The sequence below is a fragment of the Thamnophis elegans genome, chromosome Z, assembly GCF_009769535.1.
Source record: "Thamnophis elegans isolate rThaEle1 chromosome Z, rThaEle1.pri, whole genome shotgun sequence".
NCBI lineage: Eukaryota > Metazoa > Chordata > Lepidosauria > Squamata > Colubridae > Thamnophis > Thamnophis elegans.
In genome coordinates, this window is record NC_045558.1 from 62954738 (window position 1) to 62979474 (window position 24737).

The 24737-nt window shown below is 42.2% G+C and overlaps 1 protein-coding gene across 2 annotated transcripts in view; it reads left to right on the forward strand.

The window, feature by feature from the left end:
* The window catches only part of MLH1 (mutL homolog 1), a 98204-nt gene that overhangs the window by 29151 nt on the left and 44316 nt on the right, over positions 1-24737 (forward strand). The window contains exons 6-11 of one of the 2 annotated variants that reach the window (XM_032235185.1): positions 2055-2146; positions 3075-3117; positions 4695-4783; positions 12244-12356; positions 16496-16509; positions 21429-21505. In XM_032235185.1, the coding sequence (XP_032091076.1) occupies positions 2055-2146; positions 3075-3117; positions 4695-4783; positions 12244-12356; positions 16496-16509; positions 21429-21505 (428 nt within the window). Of the gene's footprint in view, positions 1-2054; positions 2147-3074; positions 3118-4694; positions 4784-12243; positions 12357-16495; positions 16510-21413; positions 21506-24737 lie in introns of those variants that run through there. The other variant, XM_032235183.1, reaches the window with a different exon arrangement.

Here is a 24737-nt window from a genome sequence, read left to right on the forward strand (position 1 = left end):
CCATCAGGAAGATCAGTGGTTCAGCAGTTCAAATCCCTAGCGCTGCGTAATGGAGTGAGCTCTCATTACTTGTTCCAGCTTCTGCCAACGTAGCATTTCAAAAGTACTGTATATACTCGAGTATAAGCCTAGTTTTCAGCCCACTTTTTGGGCTGAAAAAAGCCGCCTCGGCTTATACTCGAGTCAGTGAAAAATTTGCCCGAAATGGAGGAGAAAAAGGGGCGGGGCCATGCCGCTGGGTGACACTCGTGAATGGCCCAGTGCCCCTGTGAGTTTCCCCTCCCTCTGTGTCAGTTTGCCGCGCAGCGCGCACCGCACCATCCCCCCTCCTCACGTTCTAATGTAATGCAGGGCTGTCTTACGATTCCCCTTCCTCCCCCTCCTGCCGCTCTGCAACGATGTCCCACCTCCTCCTTGTTATGGCAAGCAGCCACATAGCGATGTCCCACCTCCTCTGGTACAGTGATCCAATGATAGGAATCACTGTGCCGTGTGTCATATGAGGCGGACATCGCTCCCGCGGCTACACGGGACATCATCATCACAGCGGGACATCAGCATCATGAGGTGAGTGAAGTATTTCATTGAATACACCGCTAGTTTACTGTTTTCTTTGAAATAAATATTCAAAAACATTATTGGTATCTATTTTTATTTTTGAAATTTACCGGTAGCTGCTGCATTTCCCACCCTAGGCTTATACTCGAGTCAATAACTTTCCAGTTTTTTTGTGGTAAAATTAGGTGCCTCGGCTTATATTCGGTCGGCCTATACTCGAGTATATACGGTACATTAAAAATGCAAGTAGAAAAATAGGAACCACCTTTGTGGTTCCACCACAAATTCGCGGTAGACTAAAGCGCGCTCGACGAAAGCGCGTACGTGACGTCATCACAGTGCGACGAAAACGGCACGCTGTGAGCGGTAAATTTAAAATTAACGCGAAAACCTTACCCTAACCCCCCCAAACCTAACCCTAAACCTAACCCTAAGCCTAACCCTTAACCTAACCCTAACCCTAAACCTAACCCTAAGCCTAACCCTTAACCTAATCCTAAACCTAACCCTTAACCTAACGCTAAACCTAACGCTAACCCTTAACCTAACCCTAAACCTAACCCTAACGCTTAACGTAACCCTAAACCTAACCCTAACCCTTAACCTAACCCTAACCCTAAACCTAACCCTTACCTTTATGTGAATCGGCTTGCTTAATTTAATTTTAATTTAATTTAATTTATTTTTAATTTTATTTGTCGCGCTGCTGATGACGTCACGTACGCGCTTTGATCGGGCGCGCTTTAGTGGACCGCGGTTTTGACGGGTCACGCCTTTGGTGGGAAGGTAACAGCGTTCCGTGCACCTTCGGTGTTTAGTCATGCCAGCCACATGACGACAGAGATGTCTTCGGATAGCGTTGGCTCTTCAGCTTTGAAACGGAGATGAGCACTGCCCCCTAGAGTCGGGAACAACTAGCACATATGTGCAAGAGGAACCTCTACCTTTAACATTTACATAGATACTAAAATATTTAAGCACTGAAACATATGAGATTACATTGCAACCAAAACTGATTATGCTAAATATTGAAAAGTAATAACTTAATCAGAAATTGAATAGAAATTTGTATAAATGTATTGGGATAGCTACTTTAATCCATTATTTTTTTAAAAACCTGCTTTTTATTACACCATAATTAGAAAGTTTTTCAATTAAGTTATTCATCTTATATTCATAGTGTATTGCAATTGATATTTGTATTAATGTATAAGTTTCATATAAAAGCAGAGCTGAATTTAAATATAATGATATGCTGCTTTATGACAGCATTCAAATAATATTTTTTCTGGACCTTGCAGGGAGAGACAATATTCTGGGGTCCTAAAAAACATTAAGACAAATAGAGAAGACAGAGCATAATTAAGTGGAGCAAGACAAACTGTGATTGGCAGCATTTCCTTTTCTTGTGCTTTACAATAAAATACTATTCTTATAACCTTTACTTTGGTTTTGAATTTTTTGTTTGTATTAAAATCTGTTGTTTGTCTCCACAGGTTGAAGATTTATTTTACAATATAGCCACCAGGAGAAAAGCTTTTAAAAATTATTGTGAAGAATATACAAAAATACTGGATGTTGTCAGCAGGTGATCTACTTAAAAGGAGGGCTGCTTTTTGTTAGATTGCAACATTTTTCTCCTTTTAGCCAAAAATTATATCTTTGATGCATTAAAAATACATGCAGCAATAGAGATTACTTTATGATATACATCTGGATCATACGTTTGAGATGAGGAAAACCCAAGAACAATTGGTACAAATATTTGAAAGTATCTGTAAAAGTACTAACACTAATTGGCCTAGTGAGTTTCTTCTGTTCTCATGATTGTAAAGCCAACAAAGACTACCAAAAGACAATAGAACATTTGTTCTGAGTCATATAGTTGATTAGTTTACTTTATTGATTAGCCCTTTGCCTTATAAAAGTGCACAGTTCCAGACACAAATTATTACTAAAATCTGATAAAAACAATTTAAAATGGAATTGGATAAAATACAATTTAAAGTAAAATTTGAATAAAATACAGTTTAAAATGAAATTGGAATAAAATACAATAATTTAACATATAAATAAATAAAATATTATACCATTATAGTTGATTACAAGTCATTGATTATAAACATTCCTTAGAAAGAGCTTATTTAATTTTAGATCTTATCATTTAGTAACTTCTCTCCCCACTTATATATAATAAAACCTAAACATATGTCATGATAGTATCATGTTAATTTTTTTTGTTCCACTTCATGGTTGTTGCTTTGCAGACAGTGAAATTCAATATTTGATGCCATGATGCCTTCTTACTTTTACCATATATTACCAAACATGGGGAAAAGATGTGGTGTACAGTCCCATTCTGTGGTAGCAGTATACTTTCCATCCACCTTTTTTGGATTAGGTCTTACTCAGTTTGATATATCAATATCAGTTTATGCATGCTTCACTAATAGTTTTTTCAATGTCTGTTTGGCTATCTCCTATTTGTTTTTCTATTTATGTATTCCACATACCAGGTATGCCATTCACAACTCTGGCATCAGTTTTTCTGTTAAAAAGGTAAAACATAATTTTTCTTCAATATTTAAAAATAGTATTATATTGAATGTTTAATAAAATAATTAAAAAACCTCTAGGGCAGGGGTTTGCAACCTTAAACACTTAAAGAACCATTTGGACCTGTTTCCCACAGAAAAAAACAAACAAACCTGGGAGCCAAAAAACCTGGCCAACTCAATGTCATTCCCACTCAGTCACATGACACCCACCCCCAGCCATGCCTACCCCTATCCTTCCTTCTTTCCCTCTCATTTCTGGTTTTCTCTCTTTTTCCTCTCCCTCTTTCCTTTTTTCTTTCTTTATTTCCTTCCTTCCCTTTCCATCTTTCTTTTTTATTTATTTCTCTTTGAATACCATAGCAAATCTAAAATAAAGTTATTAATTGTGGGAAATTGCTTCTCTGTAATCTTTTCATATTGAATTCTTAAGTTGATAGAAGCTGGCAAGATACTAACAGCAGTATCATATATATTTTGATTTCTTTTGAGTTTGACAATGTAATACATTATCCAGAATTATAAATAATCTTATTTTCAGATGCATTTTTGCCATCTCTGTTATTTCTTTAAAAAATCAGATTTGCTTCCAATTTGTGCCTTATAGCAAACTGCAGTTTTCTTGGCAAGAGATCTAGCTTGCCATTGCTTTCATCATAGCTCTGAGAGAGTTCTTTCTTTCTTTCTTTCTTTCTTTCTTTCTTTCTTTCTTCTTTCTTTCTTCTTTCTCTCTCTCTTCTTCTCTCTCTTTTCTTTCTTTCTTCTTCTTTCTCTCGCTCTCTTTCTTACTCTTCTTTGTTTATTTCTCTTCCTTCTCTCTCTGATTGTTTCCCTTCTTCTCTCTCCTCCAGCTCTTTCATTCTCTTCCCTCTTCTCTCTCTCTGAATTGTTTCCCTATCTTTTCCGTCTGTCTCATTCTCTCCTCCAGCTCTCTCATTTCTCTCCCCCCTCTCTGATTTTGCCCTCTCTCATTCTCTCTCTCCATCTCTCTTTCATTTCTCTTCCTCCTCTCTTTTTTTGTTTCCCTCTATTATTAATTTAATTTATAATTTATTCTGGTCCCTGCCACATGTCTATCCTTATTTGTTCAATATTCCTAAGCATCAGAGGCGGAAATAAGGGAGAAAAATTAGCCACTGATACAAAGTTGGGGGTGGATGGAAAATGTCCTCAAGTCCTTCTCTTATCTTCTTATGGGAGAGTGAACTTACACATCTAAAAGGGTTTTTTATAAATAGTGCAATCTAACTCACAATTAGAAGCAAAAGTCTATATTCACTATTTTCCAAAAGTGTGACAGAAGAGATGCATTAACTGTTTTGAGTAGCCTGTATACTATAGTGTATATGGTTGACATTTAAAAGCAGATACTGTTCAGAATTCTTTTGTTGTCATCTTAATCTTTCTTTAATTTAAACAGAGCTCAAGGAGATATTTTCCCAGGATAATTTGTTTCCGTTACTGCTGTAATGCTTATAGAAGATGCACAAAATCCCAGGAAAATTATGTGAATTTATATTCACCTATTTTTTTCATATATATTAAAAGCATTGGTAATTGCATGCTATCTTCTCTTTGTAGCAAAGCGAGACAGTTGCAGATATAAGAACACTGTCAAGTAATACAGCTATCGACAATATTCGGTCTGTCTTTGGAAATGCTGTTAGCAGGTATAGTTAAAATGTAAACTTACAATCTAAATTAGTATTACTATGCCCATAAATTGAGTGTAGAATGATGTAATGGTTCACATGCTACTCTAGACGGAATGTAGGTTCAAGATATCTTGAAAATTAATTGGAGGATTTTGCACAGGCATTAGCTGTTAACATTCGGTATCTCTCAGGTTTGCTATTATGAGAAAATTTGGAGGAAGAATGCTTTATATGTCAGAGGAATTCCTAGAGGAATGGTGGCACATAAATTCTACTACTTAAACAATCCCAGCTAAAAATATTGAAAAGTGGCAATTTATGGAAAATACAATAGATGAGCTTTCTAAGATTTGTTGCAAAAAGTACTGTGTATGACATCTCAGTTCCTGGAGAAATGGTGAGATTAATTCAATTTCACTTTTTAAAAATCTGGTTTTAATACATGTAACTGGCTTAGGTAGCTAAAGATGATCTTTTCTGTTGTGTCTCTTTTCTCCATGGTTTGACGGGAGAGTCCAGGAGGGTTATTCTAGCCTGCTAGCTCATTGACTGCATTGAAAGTCTGAAGACATCTCCTTGGTAACGGTCCTTAGTCTTTCAATTTAGTCTCAGCTCGCAGGACTGTTTCTCTTGAGCTCTCAGCTCAAGCTTTGAAAGATTTTTCAATTTGTGCTATAAACTGATTTTTTGGACTACAGAGGAAGAACTGTTATTGCACTGCGAGTTAGCACCATAGGTGCTGCTGCGGAGCTCCATTAGCCCAAATTATAGCACTTGCCGTTTTCACACCCCTTTGGTGCTCCGAACATTTGCCTCATGGATGATTAACAGAAGTTGAGGGTGACTTCTAACTCAGGAAAGACTGAGCACATTAACAACCTAGTGCGGGATCTTTTGGATTGCAGTCCGGCTGCAGTTGGACAACTTAGAGCCAATTTCACTGAAGTAACAGCCTTTGCTCTTTTCGCATTCATTATTCTCGCCGCCTTTCAAATTGGCAGCAGTGGCAGAGGTTTCGGAGCCTGCAAAGCCCCTTTTGACTGCCCTGGCTGGGCGTTTAAAATAGCAGACAGGGGCATAAAGGGAGGCTTCAGTTTCTAAGCCATGACATTGGGTGCCGAGGGCTCCATTAACGTGCACAGCCCCAACGATTTTCCTGCTTTTTTTTGGTGCTCAAACGGTTGCCTCAGGGTTCTGATTAAAGCGGTGGCCATTTTGTTTGCTCCAGCAGCCATTTTAACTGCTCCAGTGGCCATTTGTTGCCTTCCAGCTGCTATTTGATTGCATCGGCTGAACAAGACCTTTTTGAATTATATTGGCCTCATTCTACTACACAGAATTCTATTACACAGTATTGGGCTCTTAATTCACCATGTGGATCGAGTCATTTTGGCCTAACCTGTGGGCTTGCTGTCGGCTTACAGGGATTCAGGTCATCTCAGCCTAACTTGTATGGTGAATTGCCTCGGTATGATTAAAGTGCCTACAACTGCCTCAAATCTGCAGAATCGCTGACATTCATTAGGGCAATTCCAACTGCCAAAATATTTTTGCAGAGGGCCTGACAATTGACTACGGCACTTACCTTCCCCTCTGATGGTTGGTGCTGCTATGGATGAGAACAGTGCTGCTTTGGGCCTAGCCCAGACTAATTCTTCACCGCTGGGGTCTGAATTTCATATCAAAGGGCTTAGTAAGCCTAGATCTGCTAGCCTGGTGGCAGCAGCCAAAATTAAAGCTAGGTTCAGAAGAGGGCTTCTATAGCTGAGGAGAAGGCAGCCAAACAGCCAAAAAGCCTTAGACAGGGAAATTGCAAAGGCCAGTATACAATTTGGTAGTAATAAGCTTACTAAAATGAAGACACATCAGAGGCTTCTCTATTAAGGGTTGGTACAAGCCTGGTCCAAACAAATAGGATCACGTCCTCCATCTACAACATGGTCACCTGAGACTCTTAGTGAGCAAGGGGAGAACATCGACCTGACTAGACTATCTGGTCCTTCTACTTCTCAAGATTGTTTAAGGCCACACAGACCAACTTCCTTTCCACTGAGGTGGGACCCATCCAGTGACATGGCGGAGGAGGAGATGCCTGCCTATTTCAGGAAGTGGATCTTCCAGGCAATTAGGCAGGAGATCGCCATTTTTCAACAAATTCAGGCATCTGGGCCTCACACTAGTACAGCTCTGTAATTGGACACTGGGTATAGAGTGTCAGAAAAGATCATCTTTAGCTACCTAAGCCAGTTACATGTATTAAAACCAGATTTTTAAAAAGTGAAATTGAATTATATCTCACCATTTCTCCAGGAACTGAGATGTCATACACAGTACTTTTTGCAACAAAATCTTAGAAAGCTCATCTATTGTATTTTCCATAAATTGCCACTTTTACCATCGACCATGGTATTCTGCGACGATGCGGGAGGTGGGGGTGGGAGGCACTGTTTGCAGTGGTTCTCCTCCTACCTCTCGGACAGGTCGCAGTCGGTGTTGGTCGGGGGTCAGAGATCGACCACGAGGCCTATCATATGGGGTGCCGCAGGGGTCGGTCCTGTCCCCCGTATATTAACATCTACATGAAACGTGGGCGAGATCATTCGGAGGCACGGGATAAGATACCACCAATATGCGGACGATACGCAGCTGTATCTGTCCGCCCGTGCCAACTCAATGAAGCGGTGGACGTGATGAGCCGGGGTCTTGAAGCCGTTAGGGACTGGATGCGGGCTAACAAGCTTGTACTCAACCAGAAAAGACCGAGTGGCTGTTGTGTTTCCCTCCCAAAAATTGGTTAGTGTTCCAACGCTCAGGCTGGGGGGTCAAAATTTACACCCCTCAGACAGGGTTCGCAACTTGGGAGTCCTCCTGGATCCACAGCTGACCTTTGATCACCACCTGTCGGCTGTGACCAGGGGGGCATTTGCCCAGGTTCGCTGGTGCGCCAGTTGCGACCCTACCTGAATCGGGAGGCTCTCACAACAGTCACTCGCGCCCTCGTGACCTCTAGGCTGGAATACTGCAACGTGCTCTACATGGGGCTGCCCTTGAAGAGCATCCGGCGGCTTCAGCTAGTCCAGAATGCGGCCGCGCGAGTGATCGTGGGTGCACCTCGGTTCGCCCACATAACACCTATCCTCCGCGAGCTGCACTGGCTACCTGTTGACCTCCGTGTGCGCTTCAAGGTGCTTCTTACTACCTATAAAGCCCTTCATGGTAGTGGATCTGCGTACTTGGGAGACCGCCTCCTGCCAATTACCTCTCTCGACCCATAAGATCCCACAGATTAGGCCTCCTCCGAGTGCCATCTGCCAGCCAGTGCCGGCTGGCAACTACGCGGAGGAGAGCCTTTTCTGTAGCAGCTCCGACCCGTGGAGATTCGTACCCTCACCACCCTTCAGACCTTCCGCACAGCCCTCAAGATCTGGCTATCCCGCCAGGCCTGGGGGTAAAGACCATAGTTTGCCCCCACCCGAATGTTGAATGAATGTTGTTTGATCTTAACTACATACTGTATTTTTATGTTATTGTACGTCTTCCCCTCCATAAGTTGTTAGCCGCCCTGAGTCCCCTCGGAAAAGGGCGGCCTATAAATAAACAACTACAACTACAACTACTACAACTTTCAATATTTTAGCTGGGATGTTTAAGTAGTAGAATTTATGTGCCACCATTCCTCTAGGAATTCCTCTGACATATAAAGCATTCTTCCTCCAAATTTTCTCATAATAGCAAACCTGAGAGATATCGAATGTAAAGCTAATGCCTGTGCAAAATCCTCCAATTTTCTAAGATGTCTTGAACTCGAAGCTTGGGAAACGGTGAACTAGAAGCAGAGTAGTACACAAGGGCAGGTATGACAGTTGCCATTACAAAAACCTGGTGGGATGAAAACCCATGAGGCTGAATGTACTGAGGGATGGATACAAATTGTTCAAAAAAACAGATCAATAAAAAGAGAAAGTAGAGTTGCACTATATTTAAAAGATACATATTTATGGTAATGCATATGATAAAAATAAAACTTCTCCAGTATGTATATGAGTCAATATAAAAAAGTGACATTGCCATAGGTGTATATTACAGGCTACCTAACCAATCAGAAGAAATAGATGAACTATTTGCCAACCATTTAACAAAGTATGTAGGAAACTTACCACAATAGTAACGGGAGACTAACTAACGATGTCCACTGGGAGACTAACTGCAGCGACTGGGAGATCAAATAGATTTCTAACCAACATACCAATAACTTTGTCATCCAAAAGTAGAGGAGGGAACTAGAAGTAAAGCTATAATGTACCAATTCTTACTAATAGAGAAGAAGTGATCGAGGAGTTGAAACTGCCAGAACCTTTGATGGTAGTTACCACGTTATACTGGAATTCATATAATAAAATATGCAAATATAAGTAATAGAATAATCCAACCAGCATCTTAAACTTTAAAAGAACTGATTTTAACAAAAATAGCCTAAGAAAGATTCTATGAACGAAAATCCTAACGGGAAAAAAACCCTAGAAGCATGAGAAACTCTGAAAAATGTGATCATAAAAGTCCAGTCCAGCAGAATACACTGAAAAAATAAGAAATCCAGGAAGAAACCAGCATGGCTGCACAAAGATATCTCTGACATACTGAAAGACAAAAGGACAAGTACAAAAAATGGAAAGAGAAACACTTTGAATTCAGGCCGATTATGAGCTGATAGTCAGAACATGCAAAAATGAAGTGAGGAAAGTAAAGGCTCAGAATAACAAAGACTCGCAACAAAAGTCAAATATTTTTTAAAAATAAACATTAATAAAAGAATCAAGGAAACAGTAGGTCTGCTAAAGAGAGAAAGAAGATGGCAAGGAAATAACAGGCAGTAGGGAGAAAGCAGAGCTGCTTAACCTATTTGGATCAGTATTCAAAAAAAGAGATTATAATCCAATGCGTCAGATGGATTTGTAGCTAGCTGACAAACTACTAAATGATGTAGTTCTTATTACATCCACATGGAGAGAAGTAGTGGGTTCCACAAGGCTCTTGTTTAGTTTGTCAAGATCTTTTGGATCCTGAGCTTGATTTCTGGGGTGTTCTGCCAGTTTATAATATATATAGGGCCCATTGTGTGTGAGAGGGACTTTGGAGTCCAAAAGGATGATCACTTGAATATCAGCCAGCAGTGCGCAGCAGGCACCAAAAAAGCTAATGCAATCCTGGGTTGTATCACGTGAAGTACTAGAACCACTTTATAAAACCCTAATAAGACCACACCTGGAATACTGCAATCAATTTTGGTCACCATACTACAAAAAAAATGTTGAGACTTTGGAAAAAGTTCATAAAAGAGCAACTAAGATGATTAAAGACCTGGAGACAAAAACATGAACAGCTACAGGATTCAGGTTTGGCTAGTCAATGCCCCCTAGTTAATGCCCCCCATGCTGTGCCTCCTGCGCATGCACGTGTGATTGCCCTGCGCATGCGGGCATGGCTTTCTTGGAGCCTGGAGAGGGCGAAAACGCCCTGCCCATTCCCCCTGGAAGTGCTCCAGAGGCCAGAAACTGCCATTTTCTGACTTCCAGTTGGACCAACAGGTCTGTTTTTTGCCGTTCCCAGGTTCCAGAGGCTTTCTAGGAATCGAGAGAGAGCAAAACGCCCTCCCTCACCCGTCTAGGGGCAAAAAAAGGCAAATTTTCCGATTGCAATGGGTGCGGTAAGTTCATTTTTACCCTCCCCAAGCTTCAGAGGCTTTCTAGAAGCCTGGGGAAGGCAAAAATGACCCCCCCCCCCTCAGAGGCCAGAAATGACCCGTTTTCCGACTTCTGGTGGGCCCAGTAGGTCCGTTTTTCACCCTCCCCAGGTTCCAGAGGCTTTCTAGGAGCCTGGGAAAGGTGAAAAACAGCCGAACACTCAAAACGGAAGTCCATTCCCGAACTTTGGAGAAGCCTCCGGAGGGTGAAAATTGGTGACAATGAAGGTCTAAAATCAGCTGCACACGCTGGACCTGACAGGCCAATACATCACATGCTCTCAGAAATAGCTCCATGTTCCACCTGTGGCACATGTGCCATAGGTTCGCCAACATGGGTCTAGACAGTCACTTATCTAAAATGGTATAGGTTCTGCTAGAAGACCTTCAATCTTATTCTATTTGATCGTTTGAGGGTTTTTTAAATCCGCCCTTATTTTTCCCTTGATAAATCTCCTGACCTTTGATTTGTGAAAGAACATAGATTAAAGATATAAATACTTACAACCTAAATGTTAACTGAGTTTTTGGATATATATTAACTATCTCTTTTAAATGAAAGTGACAGTTGTTAATATTAATATACAGGGAGCCAATTTGATTTAATGGTTAAGGCATCAGGTAGTAAACAAGAGACTGAGTTTTAGATCTGCATGACTTTGGGCCAGATACTTTCTTTAGCCCACCCCACCACACAGGATAGTTGTGGGAAAAATAGGAGGAAGAACTTATGAATGTTCATCACCTTGAGGTATTTATAAAAATAATAAAAGTGAGATATAAATAGATAAATAATAGTTAAGGCTCAAATAAGGTTCCTTTTGTTGCTGTATTGATATTCACTAGTTAGACTAGTATAGTTTAGATCTAACCCAGAAACATGAATCATAGTGTCTGTAGGCACAAATGTATCACCAGGCAATCGTTCTGGGGTTTGCCAACGCCTCCTAAGTTTGTAAAATACTTGATTTTTAAATTTGTTAGTTTAGTTATTTAAGGGCCACATCGAACAATTGAATTGGCTTTTTAAAAAATGGGTTACTTGAAATAAATGGGTTGAAGGTAACATTATTTTTCAGTTCTTCCAAATATTTTATCATTATATACATGTTTCAATAGTGCACAAAAGGATTAGAAAAGTTTGAGATCTCTGATTTATAATAATTATCTTTTGTTAACTGATTTTTTTGAGCATGATTGGAGTAATTGTTATTTTTCTTCATTGATAAAATGAACTGACTCTTCTAAAACAAGTACTTGCATATGCAAAAGAATGTGAAAGGGAAGGGCACTTTGAAGCTTATGAAAGCTGGTTCATGATTGTCTGATAATAGTTTAAATGGGCTACCATGTGCTTCTAAAAACAATTTAAGGTGTTTCCCTAAATTGTATATTATGAAAAAAATTACTCTGTACTTCTATGGAGGTATGAAAATAACTATAAGAGGATGTATTTACTGAAATTAGTTTTTTTTGTGAATAAGGAATTTTGACTAATTTCTACAGTGATATTATTTACTGTTGTATCTAAAACTGTTAATTACTGGTTAGTAGTAGTAATATTAAAGATATAGAAGATGTAATCTGGCTTTATCTGGATTAAAGATTATAAAACAGTGGAATCATGAGCAGAATATGTGCTGCATATTTAATAATTATTAATTACAATAGTTTTAGTGTGTTAAAGTTTTATTTAAAAAGTAAAAGGACTATATTTTTATTTAAATATCTTTAGAGAATTGATTGAAGTGGGCTGTGAAGATGCAACATTGGCTTTTAAAATGAAAGGTTTGGTAACGAATGCAAATTATTCTATGAAGAAGTGCATCTTTTTACTTTTTGTAAATCGTAAGTACAAATATATTCACTTTCATGTTTTCACTGAATGTTTAAGGGATATTTTCACTCATTAAAGGCCCATTTTGTTATTAACTCCGTCCTGAAACTACTGGTTATTTTTTCTTCCACATAATTCATCCATGTATTGAAATTAAAACAGACCTTTTAAAAATAGCAATAACTATAGCACTGAATCTTAATGAAATAGCATGATCTGAAAATGAAAAAAGCTTCATGTTTTTGCATTACAATAATCAATTTCTCTAGGTGAATGCAATTAAAAAAGGGAAAAGGAGGAGGTGGGGTTAACTGCCAGCATGAATGGCTGTTTGAAAAGAGAGCTCCGTGAAGAGCAGCTGGGTTTGGTATCTGGGAAGTTTGTTTTGCAAAATTTTTGCAAGCCAGAGGTTTCCTGTAGGGAAAACCGAAGAAGAAGAGTGGTTTTGACGACCATAGGATGGTGGTTCATGGTCTGGGCTTGAAATCTCCTTCATAAGTCCGGATGCGGAAGAGAGTGATCTGCAATGGCTGTCCCAGAGTGCTGACAGCTGGTCGGAGTAAGCTGGGATCAAGCAGAGGAAGTGGCAGAGTCGCGAGTGGCTTATTTGATTCCTGATGTTGGTGAAAGGTATTTTATTCCAAAATAGCCCAGGGGGTTGAGGGGCTTGCAGCTAGGACTGGGGGTGGATTTTTCCCTTCTATCTCCCACACTGCAGCGGCGAGAGGAAAGTGCTGAGCGAAGTTGAATGCCAGTAAGCAAGCAAGAAGAGAAGATTGAATAGTCAAAATGGAGACAGGAAATCCCCCCCCCTGCCTTCTCTGAACTGACTGGGAAGCCGAATTTAAACTTAGTCATCATAACAAGGGCTGGCTTTGAACAACTTTGATAATATTGAAGCACCTAGGGGAAAATAGGTAAATTATACACGGTCTGAAGAAGAAACATATTTCAAGAGAAAGCAGAATCTTTGGTGACTATACCCCTTGGATAGCAGAGACCTGGCTATTGGAGGACATTGATAACAACTTTGGGACATTATTAAAAGAAACGACTTTGGAGAGAGAGAAAGAACACTAAGGGGATTCAGAATATTCATATAACTAATAGGAGGGGCATATGTAAGGTTGAATTTAAGGATTAGGAATTAATGTTATAATACTACTATCAAAGAAATATATTGTTATTGTCATAAGATTATTAATTCTACCGTTCTTGATATTATAACACACATACACTGCTCAAACAAATAAAGGGAACACTTAACAACACAGTGTAACGCTAAGTCAGTCATACTTCTGTGAAATCAAACTGGCCACTTAGGTAGCATCACTGATTGACAATCAATTTCACATGCTGTTGTGCACATGGAATAGACGACAGGTGGAAAGCATAGGCAATTAGCAAGACATCCCCAATAAAGGAGTGGATCTGCAGGTGGTGACTACAGACCACTTCTCAGTTCCTATGCTTTCTGGCTGATGGTTTGGTCATTTTGAATGCTGGTGATGCTTTCACTCTAGCGGTGTCATGAGACGGAGTCTACAACCCACACAAGTGGCTCAGGTAGTGCAGGTATCCAGGATGGATCCTGGATAGGATGGCAGATCAATGCGAGCTGTGGCAAGAAGATTTGCTGTGTCTGTCAGCGTAGTGTCCAGAGCATGGAGGAGCTACCAGGAGACAGGCCAGTACATAAGGAGATGTGGAGGAGGTCTTAGGAGGGCACAATCCAGGATCAGCACCGCTACCTCCGCCTTTGTGCAAGGAGGAACAGGAGGAGCACTGCCACAGCCCTGCAAAATGACCTCCAGCGGGCCACAAATGCATGTGGCTGCTCAATGGTCATAATCAGATTCCATGAGAGTGGTATAGGGGCCCGGCGTCCACAAGTGGGGGTTGTGCTTACAGCCCAACACCATGCAGGACGTTTTGCATTTGCCAGAGAACACCAAGATTGGCAAATTTGCCACTGGCTCTTCACAGATGAAAGCAGGTTCACACTGAGCACATGTGACAGACGTGACTTGGAGAACGTTCTGCTGCCTGCAACATCCTCCAGCATGACTGGTTTGGCAGTGGGTCAGTAGTGGTGTGGGGTGGCATTTCTTTAGGGGGCCGCACAGTCCTCCATGTACTTGCCAGAGCTGACTGCCATTAGGTACCGAGATGAGATCCTCAGACCCCTTGTGAGACCATATGCTGGTGCAGTTGGCCCTGGGTTCCAGCCCCTCCAACCAGAGATCCTCCGAGGACAGCTCCAGAGAGAAAGATATAATTCAATTCTGGATCTTCAGACGTTAATACAGGCTCTGCAAGAAACGTGGCTAGAAATCATGAGTTGATAAAGGATATTGGAGAAATAAGAAATGACAGGGAGAATTAAAGGAAAAATGCAGAATATGGATGATAAATTCGAAAGGTTTCAGGAACAGATCAATAAAAATGAAACAAAGAATAATGCAATAGAAGAAAGGATGGAGAAGGAAGAGAAAAATGGAGGAGTTGAGCTCTAGGTTGTTCCAGGTTGTTCCATTGAGCTAATGGTCCTTACGTTAGAATCTGAGAAAACATCCCAATTTCTACGGTTTCAGAAAGTAAAAGAAGAAAAAGGTGAGGATCTACCGGATATGATGGCAGATCTCATGACAAAGACTTTGGGAATAGAAAATGATGAGATGGCAAGCGAGATCAACAAGACATATAGAATCCAGACAAACTACCCAAAAAAGAATAATCTCCTGATGGAAGTTCATGTAAAGTTTGTTAAAAATCAATACACAATGAGGTGCTGAATAGAACAAGAGACGACCCGATAGTAGACAGTCAACAACTACTAACAGTCCTAAAACAGGTACCGAGAATAATTAAAGAATTAAGAAGGCCCTATCAATTTTTAACATCAGTGCTGAATAAATATGTAATTAACTTCAGATGGTTGATGCCAGAGGGCATACTGGTAACTTGGAGAGATAAAAGATTCAGAATAGACATGGTGGAACAAGCGGAAGAATTTACAATCAACTCGTTGGTCAGGATGATGAGGAAGGAGAACTGTTGGAGGCAAGGATGCAAGGACTCAAGGCACAGATAAGAGAAAAGGAGCAATCAGAGACAAAAAGGAGAAAGAAGCTGATTTAAGAGAAAAGAGGAAGAACCAAAAGAAGCGAGAGAGATCAGGGCAACAAGAAGCTCATGACCTAAATACACATAGAATCATGTTGGGAGAAGTCAAGATCCTATCACTGAATATCAATGGTTTAAATTCGCCCCAGATAAGGAAACAACTTTTAATAAATTAAAACCATCTAAATTATGATATAATTGCATTGCAAGAGGTCCACATAACGAAACAACAAATATCTAGATATACATTTAACTGTGAAGTGTGTGTCCATCAAAGAAGACAATTATATTAATTTAATTAATAAAACTAAGAGAGATTTAGGTGGAAAAATCTACAATTGTCCCTGATGGGTAGGATTGCAGTCATAAAGCTGAATGTACTACCAACATTTCTTTTTCTGTTTCAGAACATTGCCATTAAATTAGAAAAAGGTTTTTTTAAGATTTTGAATCAATTGGTCTTTAAATTTATATGGCAGGGGGAAAAAAAACAAGAATAAAACTCAAAGCTCTGTAAGATACCAAGGAAAAAGGAGGATTTGGCATTCCAGACTGGGACCTTTACTATACTGCAGCCATTCTAAGATTGATAAAAAAGGATAATGTTGAGAAACAAAAGATTATTCAAATTGGAAGGACATGACCTCCAAGCAGGATGGCATGCCTTCCTATGGTATGAAAAAGGATCTGCACATAAATATTTCAATACACACTATATCAGACAGTTCCTGTTATTAGTATGGAATAAAATTAAACATGACCATTATATGAACTACTCATTTGGCTATCCACAAAGGAAGAATACATACACCCAAATTTAATCAACATGAAAAAAATTGTCACATACAAAGAGTTATTGAACAGACAGTGGGAAATAAAACTAGACTAGAATTGGCATCACAAGGGGTACACCTAGAATGGTGGTCTTATCTACAGATATAATCAAGGTTTGCACAGGATGGGAAAAAGGAAGGTATTGCCAAAGATTACACAATATTAGATAAACTTCTGATAGAGATAGAAGATAGGTTGATCAAAGTGCTGTACAGATTTTGCTGGAATATAAACTTGAGGAAGAACATGTCAAAGAAACTACGGTCGCCTGGGCAAAATGTTTTGGTTACAATGTGAAATTGGCTAAATGGGAAAGACTTTGGATACTTAATCGGAAGCTAACAATGGCCACGGCTTATAAAGAAAATCTGTATAAGATGTTCTACAGATGGCAACTTTCCCCAGCACAGCTCTCCAAAATGTTTAAAGATTTGACCCCCAAATTGTTGGAAGTGCAAAAAACGTCCAGGCACCTTTTATCATATGTGGTGACATGCAATGAGGCGAAAAGATATTGGAAAATGATATAGTCATGGTTGGAACAAATGGTGGGGATCAAATTTATACAAACCAAACCATTATGCCTTTTCTCCTAGGCATAATACCGGAGGGGTATAAAAAAGATGTGCTCTATCTAATTGTACATGTATTAACTGCAGCACATATAATTTATGCACAGTATTGGAAAAGAAAATATCCCATCAGAGTTAGATATAATTAGGAAAATTTTGGCCTGTGCGGAAGCAGATAGGCTCACCCTCAAAAAAAATAAAGGGGAATCGGAATACTATGATGTTTGGAATAAATTTTATTATTGGTATAAGACAAGGTGACAAGACTGGAATAATTGTAAATAGTGATTGGATAGAAGGATAGATAATGTATTAAGTAAGTTATTGGATAAGATTATTTGTATATAATTTGATTGTATGGTCATTACGACTTCACTGTGCTGCACTGTTTTAAATGTAAAAACAATAAAAATATTTAAAATAAAAAGGGAAAAGGAAAAAATGTATACATTTTTGTGTACATAACCTTTGATGTGTTTTTGAAAGCCAAGTGTAGTCTTCAGCTAATTATGCAACTTGCATCTGAGGAAACAAATAAGGTCCTGAATCAAGATATGTTGATTTGATTTAATGTAGTAAGATCAACTATATTAGAAGTATAATTTTCAACCTACATGGTTTCCGTAATATTTAATTAATATCCTATAGCATAATAGCAATAGCAGTTAGACTTATATACTGCTTCATAGGGAATGCATGGATGAGTGGCTGTGTGTGTATGAGAGGATTGAGAGTACAGCCTGGTGCCTCCTCCACTGAGTGCTATTGCAGAAGTGATAGGGGCCCAGGCCTACTTCCCGTCCCAGAATGAGTGATAAAAATCGCCTGCTGGATGGTGCGGAGGCTGTGGGAGGGGTTATGGGGTCTACGGTTGCAGGGTGGGCCGGAGCATTACGGTCACTATGGGGAGGGGCAGGTATGACGGGAACTTGAGGGCTAGCCATTACCAGGGAAGGAGGGTTCACTACATCACAGAGATCCCTCCTTCCAGCCCTGCTAGTTCCACTCCAGGGCCAGATGGCGAGAACTGTCAGGGCCCTGGTCTCAGGCTGTTGTTGCTAAATGCCAGGTCTGTGGTTCACAAAGCTCCCCTTGTCCGGGACCTAATTTTAGATGAGGGGGCAGACCTGGCATGTATTACTGAAACCTGGCTGGGCCCGGAGGGAGGAGTCCCCCTCACTGAAATGTGCCCAGAAGGATTTCAGGTGCTTCATCAGCCGCGACTCCAGCGAAGGGGTGGGGAGTGACTGTCATCGTCCGAAGGTCTTTAGTTCCTCGTAGGATCCCTGCTCCGGAGCTTGTCGGATGTGAGTCCTTGTTGATGAAGTTGGACCTTGGTGGTCAAGTGGGTTGTTGCTAATATACCTACCTCCCAACAGCGTTGCAACAGCCCTCCCCTCGCTCCTCGAGTCAGTAGCCGAGTTGGCGGTAGAGTTCCCCAGGCTTATGGTTCTGGGGATTTCAACCTGCCTACACTTGGTGAACGCTCTGACGGGGCAGGAGTTCATGGCTTCCATGACAGCCATGGACTTGACCCAAGTAATTCGGGGTTCGACTCATTCAGCTGGTCACACGCTTGATCTCGTATTTCTTTCGGAGCAATGGATGTGATCTAGACTTGAAGGGCATTAAAACCTTGCCCTTGTCATGGTCTGATCACTTCCTACTGAGGCTTGACTTTCGGAAACCAATCCTCCACTGTAGGGAGGGGAACCGATTAGGTGGTTCCGCCCAAGCGCCTGATGGACTCTATGGGATTTCAGACGGTGCTTGGAGAAATACCTGACACTATCGTCCACAAACCAGTGGAGTCCTTAGTCGCTGCTTGGAATACCGCGGCGGCGGGGCTCTAAACCGGATTGCGCCTTTGTGACCTCTCCGAGGCAGCGGATCCAGGAGGGCTCCTTGGTTTACCGAGGAACTCCGGGAGATGAAGCGCCAAAAGAGACGCCTAGAGTGCCGCTGGAGGGCCAGTAAATCTGAGTCAGACCGAGCACTGATGAGAGCCTTTATCAGAGCCTATCTCGTGACAATACGGGCGGCGAAATGTTCCCATTTTGCCGCCCTTATTGCATCCGCTGAATCGCACCCAGCCGCCTTGTTTAGAACCCGCTCCCTCTTGAAAGGGAGGGATGCGATGACCCTTTACAAGGAAGAGCTGAGGAATTTGTTCAGTATTTAACGGATAAAGTCGCTCGGATTCGGACAGAGCTGGACTCCAATTGCACGGTACCAGCCGAGATACCGGGGAAGGTCTTGAGATTGAGTTTCAACTTGCTTCTCCTGAGGAAGTGGACAAGGCCATGGGAGCAGTGAGTGCCTCCACCTGTATACTGGACCCCGTGCCCCTCCTGGCTGGTCTCGACCAGCAGGGAAGTGACACGTGGCTGGATCCAGATGATTGTTAACACCTCTCTCTCCGGGAGGGAATTTTCCCGCTCCTCCTAAAGGATGCGGTAGTGAGACCCCTCCTGAAGAAACCATCTTTGGACCCCAGCCATTTTGAGCAACTATCATCCAGTCTCCAACCTTCCCTTCGTTGGGAAGGTTGTTGAGAAAGTGGTGGCATCTCAACTCCGACGGTCCTTGGATGAAACCGATTATCTAGATTCCTATCAGTCGGTTTCAGGCCTGTTACAGCATGGAAACAGCTTTGGTTGCGCTGATCGATGATCTCTGGCGAGCCAGGTATAGGGGTCACCCCTCTATCCTCGTGCTCCTTGACCTCTCAGCGGCCTTCGATACCATCGACCATGGTATCCTTCTGCGACGGTTGCGAGAGGTGGGAGTGGGAGGCACCGTCCTTCGGTGGTTCTCCTACCTCTCGGACAGGTCGCAGTCCGTGTTGGTCTGAGGGCAGAGGTCGACCCCAAGGCCCCTCAACTATGGGGGCTGCAGGGTTCGGTCCTGTCCCCCCTCCTATTTAACATCTACATGAAGCCGCTGGGTGAGATCATACGCCGGCACGGGATTAAGTCCCACCAATACCCGGACGATATGCAGTTTTATCTATCCGCCCGTGCCAACTCAGCAAAGCAGTAGAAGTGATGTGCCAGGCCTGGAGGCTGTTAGGGTCTGGATGGGAGCAAACAAGTTGGCACTCAATCCAGACAAGACTGAGTGGCTTCTGATGTTCCCTCCCAAAGATTGGCCAATTATTCATCTCTCAGGCTGGGGGGGGTGGAAATTATACGCCCCTCAGAGAGGGTTCGCAATTTGGGAGTCCTCCTGCATTCCCAGCTGACTTTAGAACACCATTTGTCGGCTGTGACCAGGGGGACCTTTGCCCAGGTTCGCCTGGTGCACCAATTGCGACCCTACCTGGATCGGGAGGCCCTTCAGACAGTCACTCACGCCCTTGTGACCCTCAAGACTGGATTATTGTAACGCACTCTACATTGGGCTGCCCTTGAAGAGTGTTCGAAGACTTCAGTTAATCCAGAACGCAGCCGCGCGAGCGATTGTGGGTGCACCCCTGTACACCCACGTTATACCTATCCTCCGCGAGCTGCACTGGCTACCCATTAGTCTCCGGATTCCGCTTCAAGGTGCTGGGTCACTACCTATAAAGCCCTACATGGCATCGGACCTGGGTACCTGAGAGACCGCCTCCTGCCGATTACCTCCATAAGACCGATTAGATCTCACAGGTTAGGTCTCCTCCGGATTCCATCCGCCAGCCAATGTCGGCTGGCGACTCCCCGGGGGAGAGCCTTCTCTGTTGCAGCTCCAGCCCTCTGGAATGACCTCCCTGTGGAGATCCGGACCCTTACTACCCTCCCGGCCTTCCGCAAAGCCACCAAGTCCTGGCTGCTCCCAGCAGGCTGGGGGGCTTGTGAAACATCCAGCCCCACGGAAACTGTGAATGTTGCGTTTTTTAAAGTGTTGTCTTTGTCTAGTTATTTACCCTTCCCTTGTCTATTGTGAGCCGCCCGGAGTCCTTCGGGAGTGGGCGCATACAAGACAAATAAATACAATACAATACATAGGGCTTTCAGCCCTCTCTAAGCGGTTTACAGAATAGCAATTGCCCCAACACAATCCGGGTGAGGATCCGGGTAAGGAGAGCCTAAAGATGAAAACTGTAAACTATTGATTGACTATATACTAGAAATCATAAATAAAGAAATCATAAATAAAGAAATCATAAAGAAGAAAAAAATCACAGTCATGACAGAATCATTATGCGCAGTGATGTAGAAAGAAATATAAGTTGTTTACCAAATAACTAGATCTTAATTAAAATATAATTTTGGGCTAAATAGATCATTCTTTTTATAAGAAGGCTCTTAATTGTCATTAAAAACGGACAGATCTTGGTTCCAAATCATTGAGTTTCTATGTCTTTAAGAATATTTGTTGAATGTGATATGATTTATATACGATTGTTAAGAACATTTTACAATCATAAATTTAATTTTGTATTATATATTTGGTATAGGTTCTTTGAATATAAATGCTAAGCTTTTTCAGAAATGGTTATAAAAGGATAATTTGGAAAAGTAATTGAAACAATGTTTTCCATTCTCTTTCCAGATCGATTGGTTAGAGTCAACTGCCTTGCGCAGAGCAATAGAGACTATATGCTGCTTATTACCCAAAAGCATGTATCCATTTTTATATATAAGGTAATACTGAGAAATAACTTTGCCATTGAAATTCAGTTTGGCAAGAAGAGGAGGACTTTCCTTCCTAACATCCAAAAATGTAGATGTTAGGACCAGTGCTTGATATATGAATTTGACTGGATAAGGATTATTGAATGGAAATTAAATCGGCATAAGAAGGAGGTGGTTATGTACAATGGAAAAGTTTTTGTTTGAATGTTCAAAAGTGTTGGTAGAATAGTTCTTCCTTTACAAACAATGTAATTAAGAGTCTTCTGGATCCTGACTTAAATCTGGAATTTCAGATCCCAGCTATGATCTGAATCTCTTTGCCAAGTGGACCAGCACTTTTTCTTTTGGACCTCTCACTAGTGGTTGTGATGGTTCATGGGTAATCTATTGCTTTGAATATAATTTTGCAAATTTCATTGGCTGCAAATGCTTTAGCCAGCTTCAGTTTTATCTATATCTGCCTGTCCATTTCAAAATACAATTTAAATTTATTGTTAATTTGTAAAGTTATAAATAACAATACTGTGTTGTGAATATTTTGCTGGTTGTCTTATTCTCAGAAACTATGCTTGCTACTACTTCTTATGAATAAATTAATTCCTATTTATTCAATATTCAATAATTCTCCCACGGAGAAAGCAGCAGATGATGGATCGCCTATCTGTCGAGATAATCTACCTGCCTTCAAAAGCCATGGTGGAAGCCGTGGAAGCCACGAAGGAGGGGAATGCCAGCTGGGAGCCAGGCGCAAAGCCGGCTCCTATGCATCCCTCGCAATCAGGCCAAACTCTGCAAGATGGAAGCCACGGGATTTATTTCCCCTAAGGATTTGCTGTTGGAGCCAGAAGTGGGTGCGGGATCAGCCACGAATGAAGGGGATCAGAGTAGACACAACCAGGCGCTCCGATGATTGGGGATCCCAGCCAGTCTCACCGCAGTCAGTCTCTGACCAGCCTCCCAGACCAATTCGGACAGCTTAACATGAGTGGAATCAACCCTTACCTTAGCTCCGAACCACACAGGTAGACCATGGCCCAGCCAATGTTCGCCTTCCCAGGTCGAGACTCTGCAACGCAATGGAGTGGGGATTTATGGAAAAGCAGGTCAGCCCAAAACCTCACCATTGGAATAATACCACAGCAGTGCCCCTTCACTCTGGGGCACAGACGGCCCATCAACTGGGATGAGAAAATCAACCCAACCAGCAGCAGAGGGGTGGGGAGATTTTGGCCCTTAGCCAGCCACTGATGTTTGGGTTGCAGCCTGCAAGTCAAGTCCCCCAGAGTGGGCTTTCTTCCTGGGAAATGGATGGGCACAATACCAAGGAATGCCTGCCCTTCCTCAGCAGATGGAACCATTTCAGATAACTGAGGACAACCCCAGGGAGTGACCCCTGAACAGGTTCCAGGCCAGCCACCACTGCAGGGGCATTCCAGTCGCAATGCCCCAACAGGTTCCTGCCCAACCTCAGCGCAGGGAGCACCCGCCACAAGGGGGGCTCCACCCCCAAGCACCCACCCAACCACACTGGCAAATCCAGGCACCAGCCCCGCCAGCTCCTGTGCCCTGTCGATTTCAGGCAACATTTGATAGGGACCCCTGGGAAGCTAGCATACTTCTTGAATCAACTCTCGGTGCACATTGATCAATTTGAGGATCAATACCCTTCTGACTGAGAGATGATTTCACTGATGGGTGAATAAAGGGGAAGTGGCGAAATAGGTAGCAAAGTTGCCACAAGAGATGGCTTCTAAATTAGAAGATGCAGACAGGTTTGTTCAGACTGATCGGAATCCAATTTAGCAATGTAGCCCAACAAGTGGAAGCAGAAGAGCAGATCCAAGGTTTGCGACAGGCTGGCTGTCCCCGTGAAGGAATTAGTTTAGGATTTAGAAGGGCACCCGAAAAACTAAGGGACTGGCCAGAACGATTCCTTGTGCACACATTCAAAGATGCCCTAATTCTTGAACTGAGAAAAGCATGCAGCAATAAGGGGGAGTGCCAGAACAGATCCAGAATTGGTACAATACCGCAGGTCATTCTTGATCACAAATTTCACCGTCATCGAAAGCCCACTGCCGAAAAGCCGGCTAGAAGAACTTTGGATCACTGAAGACAAATGAAGCAAGCCAAAACGCCTGCCACCAAGTCTGCAGAAGCAATAAAATGTTACCAGTGTGGTCAACATGGACACGGAGAATCTGAATGCTTGGCCCCAGCCCCAGTCCCACTAGTGTGCACCCAAGCCGCCAGTGAGACAAAAAAGGACCCCCAAACCTCCCTGAAAACAGTTGTCTCACCCAACAAACAGAAGGATCCGATGCCCAGTCTGAGGAGACAGAGACTCCGCCAGATGGAGAAACCCCTCCCAGTTCAGAGGAGGAAAAAAGCAGCGGGTGATAAGTGCACCCATCTGCCCCTTTGCCATCAAAGCCAAACTCATAGTGCCCAAGACTGGGGTAGAAGGGGAAGTTGAGGCAGTCGTGCTTAATCAGCATGTCCATCAGGAAGCAGCTGGGCATAGGCACAAGATCCTTAGCCAATCCCATTCAGCTTGAGCAAGTGGACAGGACGCTAATTGGAGGGGCCACCACCAAGCTAATTACCAACTTGGTGAAGTTGCAGATAGGGCGCCACTATGAACTTTTTAGATTCATCATAGCACCAAAAATAAATGAATCAATCATCTTGGGGCTTGTATGGTTGGACAAATGGGCACATACTATAAAATGGGAGGACGGCATTTGAAAATTGACCCTAGGCATTGGGCCACTACCCCTGTAAAACCAGAAGACCACCAGGCACCATTGAACCCCTTAAAACAGACTGTCTAGAGCCTGCAGTTCCCACAGCAGACACTAAATTCCAAGGCATTCAGCAAATGCCAAAAGAATACTGGGGTCTGGCAGGGTTTTTCAGTGAGGAAGATTGCAATTATTTCCTCCCCCTCACCGACCCACCAATTGCCACGATAGAGTTCATGCCTGGGGCAGCCCTACTGAAAGCCAAAAATGTACTCCATGACTCCTAAGCGATGGTGGACTTAAGGAAATACATCAGTATTAATTTGAAGTAGGGCTTCATCCAACCAGCCAAGTCAGAAGTAGCACCCCGTGCTTTTCAAAGAGAAGAAAGACGTGTGCATATGTATGTGTGTGTGTCTGTGTTGACTTCCTGAGAATCAACTGTGTTTGCATAAAAAAACCTCCCCCTCCCCCTCATGAAAGACATGTTGAACAAC